Source organism: Aquarana catesbeiana, linkage group LG04, assembly GCF_042186555.1.
Source record: "Aquarana catesbeiana isolate 2022-GZ linkage group LG04, ASM4218655v1, whole genome shotgun sequence".
NCBI lineage: Eukaryota > Metazoa > Chordata > Amphibia > Anura > Ranidae > Aquarana > Aquarana catesbeiana.
In genome coordinates this window covers 34,879,571-34,899,162 of record NC_133327.1, presented here as the reverse complement: position 1 = coordinate 34,899,162, position 19,592 = coordinate 34,879,571, and the positions used below count along the sequence as shown (strand labels likewise).

General features: G+C 49.0%; 1 protein-coding gene across 1 annotated transcript in view; it reads right to left on the bottom strand.

The window, feature by feature from the left end:
- Positions 1–2,901: 2,901 nt before the first annotated feature.
- The window catches only part of LOC141141358 (C-type lectin domain family 2 member B-like), a 53,081-nt gene continuing 36,390 nt past the window's right edge, over positions 2,902–19,592 (bottom strand). Inside the window, exons 4-5 of the mRNA XM_073629023.1 lie at positions 18,362–18,471; positions 2,902–3,848 (exon numbers count right to left, since the gene is read on the bottom strand). Coding sequence (XP_073485124.1) covers positions 3,749–3,848; positions 18,362–18,471 — 210 coding nt within the window. The 3' untranslated portion in view covers positions 2,902–3,748. The remainder of the gene's footprint in view (positions 3,849–18,361; positions 18,472–19,592) is intronic.

Below are 19,592 nucleotides of genomic sequence, written 5' to 3'. Positions count from 1 at the left end.
TGTACTGCGACAGGTTGGCAAGTGGTTAATTACCAATGGTATCAGTAATATGCAGCATGAAGGGTAGTTAATGTGTATTATCACTGCTGCATTAGTTACAAGTGGCAGTTAATTAACCCCTTTGTGTTGCATTAGTGGCATCAGGGTTAATTAACACTGACACTGGTGCCACTAATGCAGCCCAAGGGGGTTAAATAACTGCCACTTGCCACTAATGCAGCATTGATAATACACATTAACTACCCTTCATGCATATTAAAAAAATACCATTGGTAATATATTAACCGGCCCCCAAAAAAGGAGTTAACAAAAACGAATTCATCTGCAGATGGCTTACTTACTATTGCTCGGTTCCTCCTCCTCCAGATCATACTCGCTCCTGATGAGAAACGTCCCCCATCGGATAGTGTTCGCCCTGTACTGCGCAGGCGCACAAAGGAGACGCCGAAAGTCTCTGAAGATGAACGGCTGTTCAGGGCGGACGTTTCTTGTCAGAACAGCGCTGCGCCTGCGCAGTACAGGGCGGACAGCCTAACACTATCCCATGGAGGGGGGACTTTCTCGTCAGAACAACAGCAGTCGGGCGGAGATTGCTCCGCCTGACAGGGAAGTGAAGGGCTTGTCCTCACTTGTGCCGGGTGCAGGAGCGCATGGCATAGACATCATCATAGCAGCTCTGACTGGCTGTGCAGTATTCTAGCCTGTGTGTATAGTCCAGCCATTTCACCTGCGCCCCCCTTCCTCTAGTAAACTGTCCCACCCAGGGCATCCGCCCCTTCCGCCCCTGCCTTGTACCGGCCCTGCTTGGCTGCAGCACCGCTCTCCTCTCTTTTTGGTCTCCTCACTTTTTGGTCTCCTCTGTTCCTAGGTTCCTGCTGCTGACTGTCAAACTTCTGTGAGAAGTGAGTTGGGGCGTGGCTTGCTGGTACTGTGTGTGTCTATAGATGCATACAACCCATCCCAAGATAGTGCCTGCAAGAATGCCCTCTTAGAGCTTGCTGAAGGAGCGCTCAGAGGAGAGCGTAACTGACAGCTCTGGCAGGGGACCACCAAAGGAGGAGGTAAGGACTTCTACTGTGCAATATCATTGCACAGAGCAGGTAAATATAACATCTTTTTTATTTTAAGAAATATCACTTTAAAAAGGAGAAGCACAGCCCGTTCATGCTGCCAACGGATGCAAGTTTTGTAGGAACCAGTGGCGGCTGGTGGTTTTTTTTGGGGGGGGCGGCAAACAATCCACCCCCCCATTGTTCAGTCAGTAAGATGGGGCAGAACTTACCCGATCTCGCGGGCAGCACTTTGGGTAGTGGTGGCGGCTTCTTCCCAGGTTGCGGACGGGTCTCGGTTCCCCAGCCTTTCCTCCCTCCTTCTCCTGGTGGCCAATCAGATTGGATCTCCTTTTGGTAAATCGGGTGACGGGTCTCATGACCTGTTTCCTGATTGGCCAGGAGGAGGATCAGTGTGAAAATGGTGAATATTATTTTGCTATTGTAACAGTGCTCTGTGCCCCGAGCCCACCCTTTTTTGAAGCCTATTAGAGCCTCTGACTCTAATCACATGCTTCAAAAAAACACACCCCCCATTGGAATCCATAGTCCGGCGCCCTGTATGTAGATGGGCGAGCTGGATGCATCGATAGGGGGGGGGGCGGCCCCATGCACCCCCGATGGGCCGCCACTAATAGGAACGCTTCTATGAGATCGACCTATCAAAAATAATCTTCATAAAACCACACAGACATGCCAGGAATTTGAATTCCTCTACATCCTAGGAGCTGTTGGAGCCACACTGACCCCAACAACAGAAAAGGCCTGTGTCAACAGGCCAAAGTCTTGTGTCAAGCAGTTGAGGCATCAGTTTGAATCCAGTTTGACCTGCTTCCTTGAACATTCAGAATTCATTGACAGAAGCATTTAACCTGCAATTGACCTCCTGACCTGCATTTGACTTTCTTGAAGTGGGTTTTGTATTTCCATAAATGTGGAAAAGCAGAGCTTGTTGATGAAAACAAAAGCCTTTTTATGCAGGTCCTAAGTGTTTTCACACAGAGGGTTGTTTCATCTTCTGCTTCTGGTTCCAGGGCTGTCATTCTTAACATCCAAAGAAAGAAAGCCCCAAATTCTGACTACTACCCAAAGGCTGATCAGGGGCCTGTCATCCAGTTCCTAGAAATAGTCAAGATACACTAGATTAAGAAATGTTTGACTCTCCTGGCTGCATGTTTGTTGCAGGTATGTGGCTCATATGGTGAAACCAGCAGTGTGGCCAGCACTTTTTAAAGGGAAGTATACTGGATCATGGATTTAATTTTTTGTTGGGTTTACAAACTGTTTTTTTTATATATATATAAAACATTGCACCACCAAAATGCTTAGAAAACATGCTGGACTTCGACAGGAAAGCCCAGCATTACCAGTACTTGTTGAATCTTACTACATATTAAAAATTCAGACAGTTCATATCTGCCAATTGAGGAAGAGTTGCGCCCCTCTGACATATACAGTAGCGAGTGTAATGACGTCTTGCTACTTTAGTTTTTTCGCAGCATAGCAGTGAGTTAGTCTGGTTGCTAGGTCATGAATGTGAAACAACAGAGCCTCTCCACAAGGATGATTGACTGCTATGCTGTGAAGTGATAAATATGAACTAATACCATGCAGCAATTCAAATTTACTAAATAACAGTAGAAAAACCAAGATAGGGCTGTACACTGTAATGCACATGCTCAGCAGTCAGTGTACAGATTAAAAAATAGCTACTTCCCCAGTCTCCTCTAACAAAAGACTTTAACTGCTGGTAATTTCTTTTAGGGTCTCTTTTAATATTAAACACTTCTAAGTAGGAAGCAAAGCCTGCCTATGGAATAAGCAAATATCATGTATAAATAATGGTAACACATACAGACAAACAAAAGTTTATTTCAATGCAAAAATACTTATTTAAATTATTTAAAAAGCAAAAACTAATGATGCAAAGTCCACTTAGTGTCATTCAGTCTCCTATTTTTGTAAACGGACGTCATGTCTGGACCACGGTGTACAGTTTCATTATAGATTGTAAGCTCTAACGAGCAGGGCCCTCTGATTCCTCTTGTACCAAATTGTATTGTAACTGTACTGTCTGCCCTCATGTTGTAAAGCGCTGCGCAAACTGTTGGCGCTATATAAAACCTGTATAATAATAATAGATGTTCCAAGCTAGAAGCTTTAACTTTTAAACTTCAATAACAATTCCCAGTCAATAGCTGATGCTGTAGGCTCATTTATACAGGTTTCCTGTTTTCAAATGATTTTTTGTCATAGGGCTTAGCACATCTCCCTGGGAAGCAGGTAACAGGGCAATGAGCACCAGAATGGGAAGTACAAATGGAGGATGATGTGCACATACACCCAATATTCACATTTGGCCTGCCTTTGCTGGGTATTCTTTCAAGTTTTCTTTACGTCTTCCAGTCTCTACTGTACATGCCCTATGGTATCATTCAGTCCTAGGTTTAAAAAAAAGACCACATTTTGACCCCGGGAGCACCATCCAATCCTAACATATTATTGCTAGTGCAAAAGCTCATGGGAAGCAATTAAAAGTGCAGTGCTCTTGAATTGTTCCAGTCTCTTCTAGATACAGTACAAATCCTTCAGTGTCCTTCTTTCCCAGGTTGAGAAATCATATCTGGACTCCAGAGTACGGTTCCATCATAAGAGACTTTCTGTTGGTCAGTGCCACCCACGTGGACATGTCTGACCCATTACAGAGACTTCTTACATATCCATGGCCTTTGTGAAGAGCACTCTAGAGCACCAGTCTCACCGTTAAGGTATGCACAGTCCATCTGTGGCCCATCATAGCTGTAGATAAAGAGAACAAGTTATTGTAGATTTACAATAGACAACACAATGCTATTTACCAAAAAAGAATTCTCGCCAATGGAAATTTAAGGAGTTGCATGGCCACCATTTTTGAAAGAATGCAACAAAATTTGAAAGAATGCAATAAAGTTATGAACGTTTATTAAATCCAATTTTCAGTTTTAATGATATAAGATGAACTTCATTATATCCAACATAGACATCACGTAGAACCCTGAATCTGCCCTGATGTCAGCCATCTGTAATCTTCTGCAGAGCAGACAGATTGTGAGAGGAAAAGGCAACACTCTGAGCCAATCAAGCTCTGCTGAGTTGCTCTCAGTCAACAGTCTGCAAATTTCTTATAGTGGGAAGAAGGAGAGTTATGATATTCCTAAAGATCTATCATATTTTTGATACTGTTCTCTTCTCTATCAATGTACACGTTATATTTTGTACTATATTGCTAGGTGCTTTCTAGCTGTAGTTATAAGGTCTGACCTGCCTGCTCCCCTTCTGCCACGGCCGATCTGACAACAGCTAGGAAGGACAATTCATAATGGCAGATTATCTCTGTTCTGAGGATATTTCCAAGACAAACAGCCCAAGAGGAATCTAGAGGGAGTGGGGATGTGTCAGCCTTTGCAGTCCTCTTGCTGTTGCTTGTCTCAGGAAAGTGTTAAAGCTGAGACAATCCAGCGTTATGGAGCATCCATCTCCTTCCAAGCTGTTGTTGGAAAGGCTGTGGCAGGTCAGGTCCATAAATATTGGGACATGGACACAATTCAATTTTTTTGGCTCTATGCACCATCACAATGGATTTGAAATGAAACAAACAAGATGTCCTTTAACTGCAGACTTTCAGCTTTAATTTGAGGGTATTTACATCCAAATCAGGTGAACAGTGTAGGAATTACAACAGTTTGTATATGTGCTTCCCACTTTTTAAGGGACCAAAAGTAATGGGACAGATTAACAATCATCCATCAAACTTTCACTTTTTAATACTTGGTTGCAAATCTTTTGCAGTCAATTACAGCCTGAAGTCTGGAATGCATAGACATCACCAGACGTTGGGTTTCATCCCTGGTGATACCCTGCCAGGCCTCTACTGCAACTGTCTTCAGTTCCTGATTGTTCTTGGGGCATTTTCCCTTCAGTTTTGTCTTCAGCAAGTGAAATGCATGCTCAATCGGATTCAGGTCAGGTGATTGGCTTGGCCATTGCATAACATTCCACTTCTTTCCCTTAAAAAAGCTCTTTGGTTGCTTTCACAGTATGCTTCGGGTCATTGTCCATCTGCACTGTGAAGCGCCGTCCAATGAGTTCTGAAGCATTTTGCCAAATATGAGCAGATAATATTGCCCGAAACACTTCAGAATTCATCCTGCTGCATTTGTCAGCAGTCACATCATCAATAAATACAAGAGAACCAGTTCCATTGGCAGCCATACATGCCCACTCCATGACACTACCACCACCATGCTTCACTGATGAGGTGGTATGCTTTGGATCATGAGCAGTTCCTTTCCTTCTCCATACTGCTCTCTTCACATCATTCTGGTACAAGTTTATCTTGGTCTTATCTATACACAGGATGTTGTTCCAGAAATGTAAAGGCTTTTTTAGATGTTGTTTGGCAAACTCTAATCTGGCCTTACTGTTTGTGAGGCTCACCAATGGTTTACATCTTGTGGTAAGCCCTCTGTATTCACTCTGATGAAGTCTTCTCTTGATTGTTGACTTTGACACACATACACCTACCTCCTGGAGAGTGTTCTTGATCTGGCCAACTGTTGTGAAGGGTGTTTTCTTCACCATTCTTCGGTCATCCACCACAGTTGTTTTCCGTGGTCTTCCGGGTCTTTTGGTGTTGCTGAGCTCACCGCTACGTTCTTTCTTTTTAAGGATGTTCCAAACAGTTGATTTGGCCACACCTAATGTTTTTTGCTATCTCTCTGATGGGTTTGTTTTGTTTTTTCAGCCTAATGATGGCTTGCATCATATTTTTGTGTCATCAGCAAATACTGAGATCGAGCTATTTATCCCATCCTCTATATCATTTATAAATAAATTAAACAGAATTGGTCCCAGGACAGAGCCTTGGGGTACCCCACAACAACTCTAGACCATTCTGAGTATAAGTTATTTATCACAACCCTTGGACACGACCCCGTAGCCAGTTTTCTATCCAAGAGCAAAGCTTATGGTCCATGTCTACAGACCTCAGCTTGTAGATTAAGCATTTGTGGGGGACTGTATCAAATGCTTTTGCAAAATCCAGATACACCACATCCACCGGCCTACCATTGTCCAGATGGCAGCTCACTTCCTCGTAGAATGTTAAGGTTGGTTTGGCAAGAGAAACCTTTCGGAAACCCGTGCTGATTACAGCTAATGATACGATTTTCATCAGCAAATTCTTGGATATAGTCCTTTATCATCCCCTCAAATAGTTTACAAACTACCGATGTAAGACTGACAGGCCTATAGATCCTAGGAATATATCTCTGCCTTTTTTGAATATTGGTACCACCTGGGCTTTTCGCTAATCACCTGGTGCCAATCCTGTCAGTAGGCTGTCCTTGAAGATTAGGAATAGTGGTCTGGCTATAACCTGACTAAGTTCTTTAAGGACTCTCGGGTGTAAGCCATCTGATCCTGGGGATTTAGTTATGTTTAGCTTCTCTAATCCTTTTCCGGACTCTGGCCTCTGTTAGCCACAAGGGTAGATCCTTGGGCATGTTGCTAACAATACTGTCGTGGTCAGTATATCCCTCCTTTTCCTGTGTGAAGACTGAGGAGAAGAAAGCATTTACCACAGCCGCCTTCTCCTTGTCATCTGTAGGTGATACACAGGTGATACACAGATGTAACAAATTCTCCTACGTATGTTGTACCCGTTTATCTACAGTCTTCTCATCTTTACAGCCATTCAAAATCCAGAATTTACAGAGGATCTCCAAGCTTTCAGAAAGCAGGGGGGTGGGGAGCTGAAGTTGCACTCAGCAGATCTCAGTGGGGATGGCTGAGAGCTAATTGGAGGGAAGGAACACCCCCCCTTTCAAGCAGCACACAGAAACAGCTACAGCTGTCAACCACAGGTTGCTTGCTGGAGCTCCCACCACTGTCACCATTTTTCTCTTAAAAAGAAGAAATGGCCGCACTCTGTACTCAGTCAAAATTCTTTTATTCAGAACATTGCAAAGTGTTATTTAGTGTTATGTTAGTGTTATATTAGTAAATAGAAACATACTCAAGAACATACACCATAAAACCATTGTAATCACCATATTGGATTAAAACAAATCTGTGTAACGGAGAAAGGGTGGGAAATAGAGGGCAGAGTAAAGAGGGAAAAACAGAAAGACAAAAAAAACATTTTTCTCTTGGTGTCAGGAAAACTTGTCAGGTGTAACGCATGCTTATAGCTGAGGAAGGAAGCAGCAGACAAAAATGACATTTGGTGCTCTGGATTGAGACACGTAAACACTATAGAGAGATACGCTTTGCTGATATTTCATCTCAGAGGTTTACAAGCACTTTAAATACTCTACATCTAGAATATAGTTGTGATACTTTTGATTGTAATGCCTATGTGATTTTATAAAAACATTTAGTATCCCAGGTCTGCATTAGTGATGAGCTCAGGTGTGTTTGGATCTTATCTTTTGTATCACTTCCTCTTAGATTGTAAGCTCTAATATTCAGGGCCCTCTGATTCCTTTTGTACTAAATTGTATTGTAATGTTTGTCTTCATTTTGTTAAGCGCTGCACAAACTATGCTTTTTAAATCCGGTAAAATAACATAGTTACCAACTGTCCTGGATTTCCTGGGACATTCCCAGGATTTAGACTCTATTCCTGATTTTATTGTTTCCCGGGAAATGTCCGCGGCCGTCATTTTTAAGAAGACCAGGAAGATGGCTGGGGGGCTCCGCTGGGGACTCCTGATTTGAGGGGGGCTCCATTGGGGACTCCTGATGTGAGGGGGGGCTCCGCTGGGGACACCTGATGTAAGGGGGGCTCCGCTGGGGACACCTGATGTAAGGGGGGCTCCGCTGGGGACACCTGATGTAAGGGGGGGCTCCGCTCGGGACACCTGATGTGAGGGGGGCTCCACTGGGGACTCCTGATGTGAGGGGGGCTCCGCTGGGGACACCTGATGTGAGGGGGGCTCTGCGGGGGACACCTGATGTAAAGGGGGGCTCCGCTGGGGACTCCTGATTTCAGGGGGGCTCCGCTGGGGACTCCTGATGTGAGGGGGGCTCAGCTGGGGACTCCTGATGTGAGGGGGGGTTCTGCTGGGGACACCTGATGTGAGGGGGGGCTCCGCTGAGGACTCCTGATGTGAGGGTGGCTCCGCTGAGGACTCCTGATGTGAGGGGGGCTCCGCTGAGGACTCCTGATGTGAGGGGGGCTCCGCTGAGGACTCCTGATGTGAGGGGGGCTCCGCTGGGGACTCCTGATGTGAGGGGGGGCTCCGCTGGGGATTCCTGATGTAAGGGGGGGCTCCGCTGGGGACTCCTGATGTGAGGGGGAGCTCCGCTGGGGACACCTGATGTAAGGGGGGGCTCCGCTCGGGACACCTGATGTGAGGGGGGGCTCCGCTGAGGACTCCTGATGTGAGGGGGGGCTCCGCTGGGGACACCTGATGTGAGGGGGGGCTCCGCTGGGGACACCTGTTGTAAAGGGGGGCTCCGCTGGGGACTCCTCATGTAAGGGGGGGCACCGCTGGGGAATCCTGATGTGAGGGGGGCTCCGCTGGGGACTCCTGATGTGAGGGGGGGCTCCGCTGGGGACTAATGTGAGGTGGAGCTCCGCTGGGGACACCTGATATAAGGGGGGCTCCGCTCGGGACACCTGATGTGAGGGGGGCTCCGCTGAGGACTACTGATGTGAGGGGGGCTCCGCTGAGGACTCCTGATGTGATGGGGGCTCCGCTGAGGACTCCTGATGTGAGGGGGCCTTGGTTGGGGACTCCTCATGTGCGGGGGGCTCCGCTGGGGACTCCTGATGTGAGGGGGGCTCCGCTGGGGACTCCTGATGTGAGGGGGGGCTCCGCTGGGGACTCCTGATTTGAGGGGGGCTCCGCTGGGGACTCCTGATGTGAGGGGGGGCTCCGCTGGGGACTCCTGATGTGAGGGGGTGTTCCGCTGAGGACTCCTGATGTGAGGGGGCTCCGCTGGGGACTCCTGATGTGAGGGGGGCTCCGCTGGGGACTCCTGATGTGAGGGGGGGCTCCGCTGGGGACTCCTGATGTGAGGGGGGGCTCCGCTGGGGACACCTGATGTAAAGGGGGCTCCGCTGGGGACTCCTCATGTAAGGGGGGCACCGCTGGGGAATCCTGATGTGAGGGGGGCTCCGCTGGGGACTCCTGATGTGAGGGGGGGCTCCGCTGGGGACTAATGTGAGGTGGAGCTCCGCTGGGGACACCTGATGTAAGGTGGGGCTCCGCTTGGGACACCTGATGTGAGGGGGGCTCCGCTGAGGACTACTGATGTGAAGGGGTCTCCGCTGGGGACACCTGATGTGAGGGGGGCTCCGCTGGGGACTCCTGATGTGATGGGGGCTCCGCTGAGGACTCCTGATGTGAGGGGGCCTTGGTTGGGGACTCCTGATGTGCGGGGGGCTCCGCTGGGGACTCCTGATGTGAGGGGGGCTCCGCTGGGGACTCCTGATGTGAGGGGGGGCTCCGCTGGGGACTCCTGATGTGAGGGGGGCTCCACTGGGGACTCCTGATGTGAGGGGGAGCTCCGCTGGGGACACCTGATGTAAGGGGGGCTCCGCTCGGGACACCTGATGTGAGGGGGGCTCAGCTGGGGACTCCTGATGTGAGGGGGGCTCCGCTGGGGACTCCTGATGTGAGGGGGGCTCCGCTAGGGACACCTGATGTAAAGGGGGGCTCCGCTGGGGACTCCTCATGTAAGGGGGGGCACCGCTGGGGAATCCTGATGTGAGGGGGGCTCCGCTGGGGACTCCTGATGTGAGGGGGGGCTCCGCTCGGGACACCTGATGTGAGGGGGGCTCCGCTGAGGACTACTGATGTGAGGGGGGCTCCGCTGGGGACACCTGATGTGAGGGGGGCTCCGCTGGGGACTCCTGATGTGATGGGGGCTCCGCTGAGGACTCCTGATGTGAGGGGGCCTTGGTTGGGGACTCCTGATGTGCGGGGGGCTCCGCTGGGGACTCCTGATGTGAGGGGGGGCTCCGCTGGGGACTCCTGATTTGAGGGGGGCTCCGCTGGGGACTCCTGATGTGAGGGGGGGCTCCGCTGGGGACTCCTGATGTGAGGGGGTGTTCCGCTGAGGACTCCTGATGTGAGGGGGAGCTCCGCTGGGGACTCCTGATGTGAGGGGGGCTCCGCTGGGGACTCCTGCTGTGAGGGGGAGCTCCGCTGGGGACACCTGATGTAAGGGGGGCTCCGCTCGGGACACCTGATGTGAGGGGGCCTTGGTTGGGGACTCCTGATGTGCGGGGGGCTCCGCTGGGGACTCCTGATGTGAGGGGGGCTCCGCTGGGGACTCCTGATGTGAGGGGGGCTCCGCTGGGGACTCCTGATGTGAGGGGGAGCTCCACTGGGGACACCTGATGTAAGGGGGGGCTCCGCTCGGGACACCTGATGTGAGGGGGGCTCAGCTGGGGACTCCTGATGTGAGGGGGGCTCCGCTGGGGACTCCTGATGTGAGGGGTGCTCCCCTGGGGACACCTGATGTAAAGGGGGGCTCCGCTGTGGACACCTGATGTAAAGGGGGGCTCCGTTGGGGACACCTGATGTAAAGGGGGACTCTGCTGGGGACATCTGATGTGAGGGGGGCAGCGCTGGGGACACCTGATGTGAGGGGGGCTCCGCTGGGGACACCTGATGTAAGGGGGGCTCCGCTGGGGACATCTAATGTAAGGGGAGGCTCCGCTGGGGACACCTGATGTAAGGGGGGCTCTGCTGGGGACACATGATGTAAGGTGGGGCTCCGCTGGGGACTCCTGATGTAAGGGGGCACAGCTGTAGACATCTGATGTAAGGGGGGGCTCCACTCTGGACACCTGATGTAAGGGGGGGCTCCGCTGGGGACACCTGATGTAAGGGGGGCTCCGCTGGGGACACCTGATGTAAGGGGGGCTCCGCTGGGGACACCTGATGTAAGGGGGGCTCCGCTGGGGACACCTGATGTAAGGGGGGCTCCGCTGGGGACACCTGATGTAAGGGGGGGCTCCGCTGGGGACACCTGATGTAAGGGGGGCTCCACTGGGGACACTTGATGTAAGGGGGGGCTCCGCTGGGGACACCTGATGTAAGGGGGGGCTCCGCTGGGGACACCTGATGTAAGGGGGGGCTCCGCTGGGGACACCTGATGTAAGGGGGGCTCCGCTTGGGACATCTGATGCAAGGACGGACTCTGCTGGGGGCACCTGATTCAAGGACGGACTCTGCTGGGACACCTGATGCAAGGACGGACTCTGCTGGGACACCTGATGCAAGGACGGACGGCTGGTGACATGCTCAGGGATCCCACTGATTCAGCATTACGGTGAGTTGAGTTATTTCATTTTATATTACAATGTAATAATAGAAATAATGCACTTCAATCATCCTGACACCATAACAACCATGGTGCCGGGATGATTGAAGTGCTAACCAGGTGTTTGGAGTATCTTTATCTGCTGATTGTTAAACTTTCTAGAATACACATATTTCCATTGTTGTGTAGGATCTGGGCCGCTGTCTCTCCATCCCTTTCCCTCTCCATCCCTCATTCATCTCAGACTCTAACCACACAACCTTTGAGCCATGCCCATTTAAGACACACCCACTATTTCGCATAAACCACGCCCATTTTTCACCACTGCACGCTTCGCCTACAGCCAAAAAGGTGTCCCTAAAATTTTTTTTACAATGTTGCCAACTATGTAATAATTATTCTACAAGCTTGCTCACTGTACTGGGCCAGTCATAACTAGCTGTGGCATTTCACATTCCAAAGACAGGTGTATACACACCCCTTATATACATGTGGCTGCAGAGCAGGGAATGCCCTGACTGCAGACAATTGGCCTAGTACAGCTGACAGTTTCTTGGCAAACTTTTGTATGTGCACGCTGTAATATTTTGTTCAGTTTCTTGGCGAGGTCGCTCAAGTGAGTTCAGGATGGGATCCAAACACACCTGCTCTCATGCTTATTCTGCACTATGAATGCTTTCATTCTGCTTGCAGTAAGTTCCAGTTAGAGGGCCATGGCTGTGCTTTATCATACACTATATTGCCTTCCTTTACACGCACATGAGCTTTAATGGCATCCCAGTCTAAATCCTCGTGCACACGATCGGATTGTTGGCCAACAGAGCGTCAGACTTTTGTCTGAAGGGCGTGTGCCTGGATTTTGTCTTGCATACTAACGGCACACAATTGTGAGCCAAACAAACACGAACGTGGTGATGTACTACGAGCCGATAAAGAGGAAGTTCAATTGTCAGGCGCCACCCTTTGGGATCCTTCTGCTAATTTTGTGTTAGTAGAAGTTTGGTGAGCGCTGATTCGCAATTTTCAGATCGTACGAAACAAATGCCTTTTAAAATACATTTGGCATAACTCCATCAGTATCACCAGCAATGCAGCTTCATTTTTATCCCATTAAAGAGAATTGTGCGCTGCATTTCGACAATTCATAATTTGCCGCGTCACAAACGTTAAATCTCCATTATGAACGCTAGTTTACAAGACTGACCGCTTCTGGCTCATCCTTGCTTCCGAGCATGTGTGTTTGTACTTTGGACTTTTGTGTGACGGACTTGTGTACAGACGATACGAAAAAAGCCAAAAATTTACTAGCCTGCTATCCAACATTTGTTGGCGGAAAGTTGGAAAACAATTGTCTGATGGAGCATACTAACGGTCGGATTTTAGGCAAACAGTCTGTCATCACACAATTCCCTGCCGAAAAGCCAATTATGTGTACGAGGCTTTAGTCTGTAGTGTTCAATATTGAGTTGGCCCACCCTTTACAGCTATATTAGCTTCAACTCTTCTGGAAAGGCTGTCCACAAGGTTTAGGAGTGTGTCTATGGGAATGTTTGACCATTCTTCCAGAAGCGCATTTGTGAGGTCAGGCACTGATGTTGGATGAGAAGGCTTGGTTCGCAGTCTCCACTCTAATTCATCCCAATGGTGTTCTATCGAGTTGAGGTCAGGACTGTGCAGGCCAGTCAAGTTCCTCCACCCCAAACTCGCTCACCCATGTCTTTATGGACCTTGCTTTGTGCACTGGTGCGCAGTCATGTTGGAACAGGAAGGGGCCATCCCCAAACTGTTTCCACAAAGTTGGGAGCATGAAATTGTCCAAAATGTCTTGATATGCTGACACCTTAAGAGTTCCCTTCATTGGAACTAAGGGGCCAAGACCAACACCTGAAAAACAACCCCACACCATAATCCCCCCTCCATCAAACATTACACTTGGCACAATGCAGTCAGGTAAGCATTGTTTTCCTGGCAGCCGTCAAACCTGGACACATCCATTGGATTGCCAGACAGAGAAGAGTGATTTGTCACTCCAGAGAACATGTCTCCACTGCTCTACAGTTCAGTGGCAGCGTGTTTTACACCACTGCGTCCAACTCTTTGCATTGCACTTGGTGATGTAAGGCTTCGATGCAGCTGCTCAGCCATGGAAACCCATTCCATGAAGCTCTCTGCTCATTGTTGTGCTAATCTGAAGGCCACACAAAGTTTGGAGGTCTGTAGCTATTGACTCTACAGACAGTTGGCGACTTCTGAGCATTGTGCACTTCAGCATGCGCTAACTACGCTCTATCGTTTTACTGGCCTACCATTTCATGGCTGAGTTGCTGTTGTTCCCCCTTGCTTCCACTCTGTTATAATACCACTAACAGTTGACTGTGGAATATTTAGTAGCAAGGAAATTTCAGACAGGTTGCCACCTGTGCAATAAGTCTATCACGGTACCACGGTTGAATTCTTTGAGCTCCTGAGAGTGAGGCTGGGTTCACACTGGTGCGACACGACAGCCGTCCTACTTTGGATCCGACTTTGCCCTGCGACATGAAGCCGGCATGTGTCCGACTTTCAATGAACGGGGATCCGACTTGGATCCCCGCCAATGCCGGCACTGTGTTTGGTATGAATCTTTAAGGGGGAACTCCGCGCCAAATTTTAAATAAAAAACCGGCATGGGTTCCCCCTCCAGAGGCATACCAGGCCCTTGGGTCTGGTATGGACCTTGAGGGGAACCCCCTACGCCGAAAAAAACGGCGTGGGGGGTCGCCCCCAATCCATACCAGACCCTTATCCGAGCACGCAGCCCGGCCGGACAGGAATGGGGGTGGGGACGAGCGAGCGCCCCCCCCCTCCTGAACCGTACCAGGCCGCATGCCCTCAACATGGGGGGTGGTGCCTTGGGGGAGGGGGGCGCGCTGCGGCCCCCCCACCCCAAAGCACCTTGTCCCCATGTCGATGAGGACAAGGGCCTCTTCCCGACAACCCTGGCCGTTGGTTGTCGGGGTCTGCGGGCGGGGGGCTTATCGGAATCCGGGAGCCCCCTTTAATAAGGGAGCCCCCAGATCCCGGCCCCCCACCCTATGTGAATGAGTATGGGGTACAGCGTACCCCTACCCATTCACCTAGGAAAAAAGTGTCAATTTAAAAAAAAAACACTACACAGATTTTTAAAGCATTTTATTAGACAGCTCCGGGGGTCTTCTTCCGACTTCGGGGGTCTCTCCGGTTCTTCTCCACGCTCTCCGGATCTTCTGCCGGGCTCCTCCGCTCTCTTCTGCTCTTTTGCCGCTCTTTTGCTAAAGCGGAGGAGCCCGGTCTTCAATCTTCTGCCTTCTGCCTTCTGCCTTCTGCCCTCTTCTCCTGATGTTGACACGACGCTCTCTGGGGCTAGAATGCTCTCTGTGCGCTCTGCTCTGACTTATATAGGCGGTGACCCCGCCCCCTTATGCCATCACAGTCCCTGGGCATGCTGGGACTGTGACGTTTTAGGGGGCGTGGTCATCACCCGATGACCACGCCCCCTAAAACGTCACAGTCCCAGCATGCCCAGGGACTGTGACGGCATAAGGGGGCGGGGTCACCGCCTATATAAGTCAGAGCAGAGCGCACAGAGAGCATTCTAGCCCCAGAGAGCGTCGTGTCAACATCAGGAGAAGAGGGCAGAAGGCAGAAGGCAGAAGATTGAAGACCGGGCTCCTCCGCTTTAGCAAAAGAGCGGCAAAAGAGCAGAAGAGAGCGGAGGAGCCCGGCAGAAGATCCGGAGAGCGTGGAGAAGAACCGGAGAGACCCCCGAAGTCGGAAGAAGACCCCCGGAGCTGTCTAATAAAATGCTTTAAAAATCTGTGTAGTGTTTTTTTTTTAAATTGACACTTTTTTCCTAGGTGAATGGGTAGGGGTACGCTGTACCCCATACTCATTCACATAGGGTGGGGGGCCGGGATCTGGGGGCTCCCTTATTAAAGGGGGCTCCCGGATTCCGATAAGCCCCCCGCCCGCAGACCCCGACAACCAACGGCCAGGGTTGTCGGGAAGAGGCCCTTGTCCTCATCAACATGGGGACAAGGTGCTTTGGGGTGGGGGGCCGCAGCGCGCCCCCTCCCCCAAAGCACCAACCCCCCATGTTGAGGGCATGCGGCCTGGTACGGCTCAGGAGGGGGGGGGGGCGCTCGCTCGTCCCCACCCCCATTCCTGTCCGGCCGGGCTGCGTGCTCGGATAAGGGTCTGGTATGGATTGGGGGGGACCCCCACGCCGTTTTTATCGGCGTAGGGGGTTCCCCTCAAGGTCCATACCAGACCCAAGGGCCTGGTATGCTCTTGGAGGGGGAACCCATGCCGGTTTTTTATTTAAAATTTGGCGCGGAGTTCCCCCTCAAGAACATCTGAGCACAAGTCGCGTGCCAAAGTCGGATCATGCAAGACGGCAATCCGACTTTGATCCGACTTCAATGATAGTCAATAGACTGAAGTAGGATCAAAGTCGGACCAAAGTAGTACAGGGAGCATTTCTAAAGTCGGAACGACTTGTGTCGGACCAGTTAGGACGGCTCCCATAGGGAAACATTAAATTTCACACGTCATGCGACATGAGCTCCCAATGTCGGAGCGTTTGTCGGACCAGTGTGAACCCAGCCTCAGGGCCCATTTACATTTGTGCAATGCAATAATGTGTGTTTACGTCTGTTGCATTAAGACAGCCTGTTGAAATCAACAGGTTTTTGTTGCACTACAACATCACAAAAATTGGACCATAAAACTTTTGCCACATTGCCCATATGTTGCCTTAATGCTTTGGGTTCCTTTTTTTAAATTTACATTTAATTAAGTTTAACATTATACAAAATATTGAAGGCCTCAGCTGGGTTAGCCGAGGGGTCTGGATGATGAAAGTCACTGGGAGCTGACTGAGGGGCTGTCTTTTGAGGATCTAGTCTGAAGTCACTGGGAAAGAGGTGTCAGGAAGATATTGGCTGAACTCTGGAGGCAACTGACATCTGAAGACATTTGTGAGTACAGACTGGTGTGAAAGATTCTAGAGCAGATGTCTAAAACTGGCGCCCCTCCAGCTCTAGCAGAACTACAATTCCCATGAGGCATTGCAAGGCTGATAGTTACAAGCATGACTCCCATAGGCAGAGGCTTGATGGGACTTGTAGTTCCGCAACAGCTGGAGGGCCGCCAGTTTGAGACCCCTGTTCTAGAGACTGTGGGCTGTTGCCACTCCTCTGGTGCCAGAGAGTCAGCTGTGTGTAAAAGGGAACATTGTATTGATGTCCTGAAAAGCTCAGTCTATCCAATTCTTATAGAAGGGACTATGCTTGGATTGTTCTAAAAGGAAGATTTTAAATCTGCAGTTGCTACTACAAAGCTTTCTGAGACTATTTGTTTACATGAAAAAATATGTTTTTTTTGCAAGAAAATTACTTTGAACCCCCAAACATTATATCTTTTTTTAAAGCAAAGGCCCTACAGATTAAAATGGTGGATGTTTCATTTTTTCTTTTTCCACACAGTATTTGCGCAGCGATTTTTCAAACCTATTTTTTGGGGAAAAAACACAGTTTTTTTTAATTTTAATGCACTAAAACACACTATATTGCCCAAATGTTTGATGAAATAAAAAAGATGATCTTAGGCCGAGTACATGGTTACCAAACATGACATGCTTTAAAATTGCGCACAAACGTGCAGTGGCGACAAACTACATACATTTTTAAAAGCCTTTACAGGTTACCACTTGAGATTTACAGAGGAGTTCTACTGCTAAAATTACTGCCCTTTGCGGTGATACCTCACATGCATGGTGCAATTGCTGTTTACATTTGACGCCAGACCAACGCTTGCGTTCGCCTTTGCGCGAGAGCAGGGGGGGGACAGGGGTGCTTTTTTTTTTTTTTTTTCCCTTTATTATTTTTTTTGCTTTTTTTATCTAATTTTTAAACTGTTCCTTTCATTTTTTATATTTTTTTTATCATTTTTATTGTTATGTCAGGGAATGTAAATATCCCCTATGATAGCAATAGGTAGTGACAGGTACTCTTTTTAAAAAAAAAATGGGGTCTATTAGACCCTAGATCTCTCCTCTGCCCTCAAAGCATCTGACCACACCAAGATCGGTGTGATAAAATGCTTTCCCAATTTCCTAATGGCGCTGTTTACATCCGGCAAAATCGAAGTCATGAAATGCTCGTAGCTTCCGGTTTCTTAGGCCATAGAGATGATTGGAGCCATTCTGGTCTCTGACATGCTCTATGGTCAGCTGGCCGAATCACCAGCTGCATTCTCAGGTTCCCTGTTGGGACAGGAGAGCCAGAGAAAAACATGGAAGACGGTGGGGGGGGGGGGGCGACATTCCCTCCAATTGCTTGTAAAAGCAGTCTAGAGGCTAATTAGCCGCTAGGATTGCTTTTATATGAAAGCCAACCGCTGACTGAAAAGAATGATACCAAGATGATACCTAAACCTGCAGGCATCATTCTGGTATAACCACTCAAAGTCCAGCAACATACCAGTACGTTGCTGGTCCTTGTTGGGCATATATTGTAATCTTTTTTTTCATGCAGCCTGTGGGCTGAACGAAAAAAATAGATTAATCGGTGGGTATGCCCACCATTAGAGTACCTCCCTTCATCCACCCACTTCTAACGATGGACATACTTGCACCATTTATATAGGCCGAAGCATGGGGGCATCCGCCCCAAAAGTTAGGAGCAAATCGCTCCTCCGCCCCTGCTGCCCCCATGCTTCGACATATATGCTCTTTTTTTTAACTGTGGTGGTGAAATCACCTCCCACAGCGCTGGAGTCACGGCTTTATGTATTTTTTGCTGCACTTAAGGTTCCTAAGAGCACAGTGGCCTCCATAATCCTTAAATGGAAGATGTTTGGGACGACCAGAACCCTTCCTAGAGCTGGCCGTCCGGCCAAACTGAGCTATCGGGGGAGAAGTGTGTGTGTGTATATACACACACACACACACACACACTGTATATAGCACTTACTTTACTGTGCCTGTGTAGATTGATCCGTTTGTCCACATCCATTCATCACTGACTTTTCTTAGGCCGATCCAATGATCTCCCTTCAGGGTGAACAGTTCACTAATATGCAGCTGTAATACAAGGAGGGGTGGGGGACATTCAAATGGCTCAATAAACTGTACATTTTTTTTAACAAAGATAATGTGAGATCCTGGTAAACAGAATACATAGACCCAATCATGGTGTTTTGGAGGAGCTTACAATCTAATTCATACAAACCTTATTCATAATATAGCAGCTCCTTTAGGAGAATGCCAACCAAGCAATTTGGTAGTTGCCCCTTTTTCTGGACAGCTTGGCCTGTTAGACATATTAGATAAATAAAGGATATACTGGTGGGGTCAACAAGTAATAAAACTATAATATAGGGTGGATTAAGAACTACTGTAACACTGCTGTGTTAAAGCTGAACTCAGGGATCAGAACATATTGTTTAAATCCACTTGTCAGGTGTATTCTTTGAATCTTGGTGTATTTTGTGTATTTCTCCCAGATCTGTGCAGTAGGGATGAGCTTCGTGTTCGAGTCGAACCCATGTTCGACTCGAACATCGTCTGTTCGCCCGTTCGCCGAATTGGGAACGATATGGGCCGTTCGCGCCAAATTCGTGTGGCGCATCACGGCCCATAATTCACTGCGGCATCGCAGTGCATTGCTGGCTGATGATTGGCCAAGCATGCACTATGACCCGCATGCTTGGCCAATCACAGTGCCGTCAGTAGAGAGAGCTGTAATTGGCCAAAGCCAGAGTGGCTTTGGCCAATTATGGCTCAGGGGGTTTAGAACACGCCCCACACTATATAAGGCCGCCTGCACGGCGGCTCTGTGTAGTGTGTGTTCCGGCGTTGAAAGAGAGATAGATAGACAGAGAGACATTGTCATTTCATTTGAGTTAGCTAGATTAGGCAGGACAATCAGTGAGTTAGCTGCACTTACAGTGTATTGTGTATATATATATGCATCCCAGGTGTTGCATATATATATATATATATATATATATATATATATATATATATATATATATATACACTGTATTCAGTTTAGCTAGATCCGTTCCTGTTATCTTCTTACTGACAGGCAGGCTTGTCTTAGTGCGGTGCGTCCTGCTCACAGTGTTTAGCTAAAACTACAAGTTAGTGGGGTGCGTCCTGCTCACAGTGTTCAGCTAAAACTACATGTTAGTGGGGTGCGT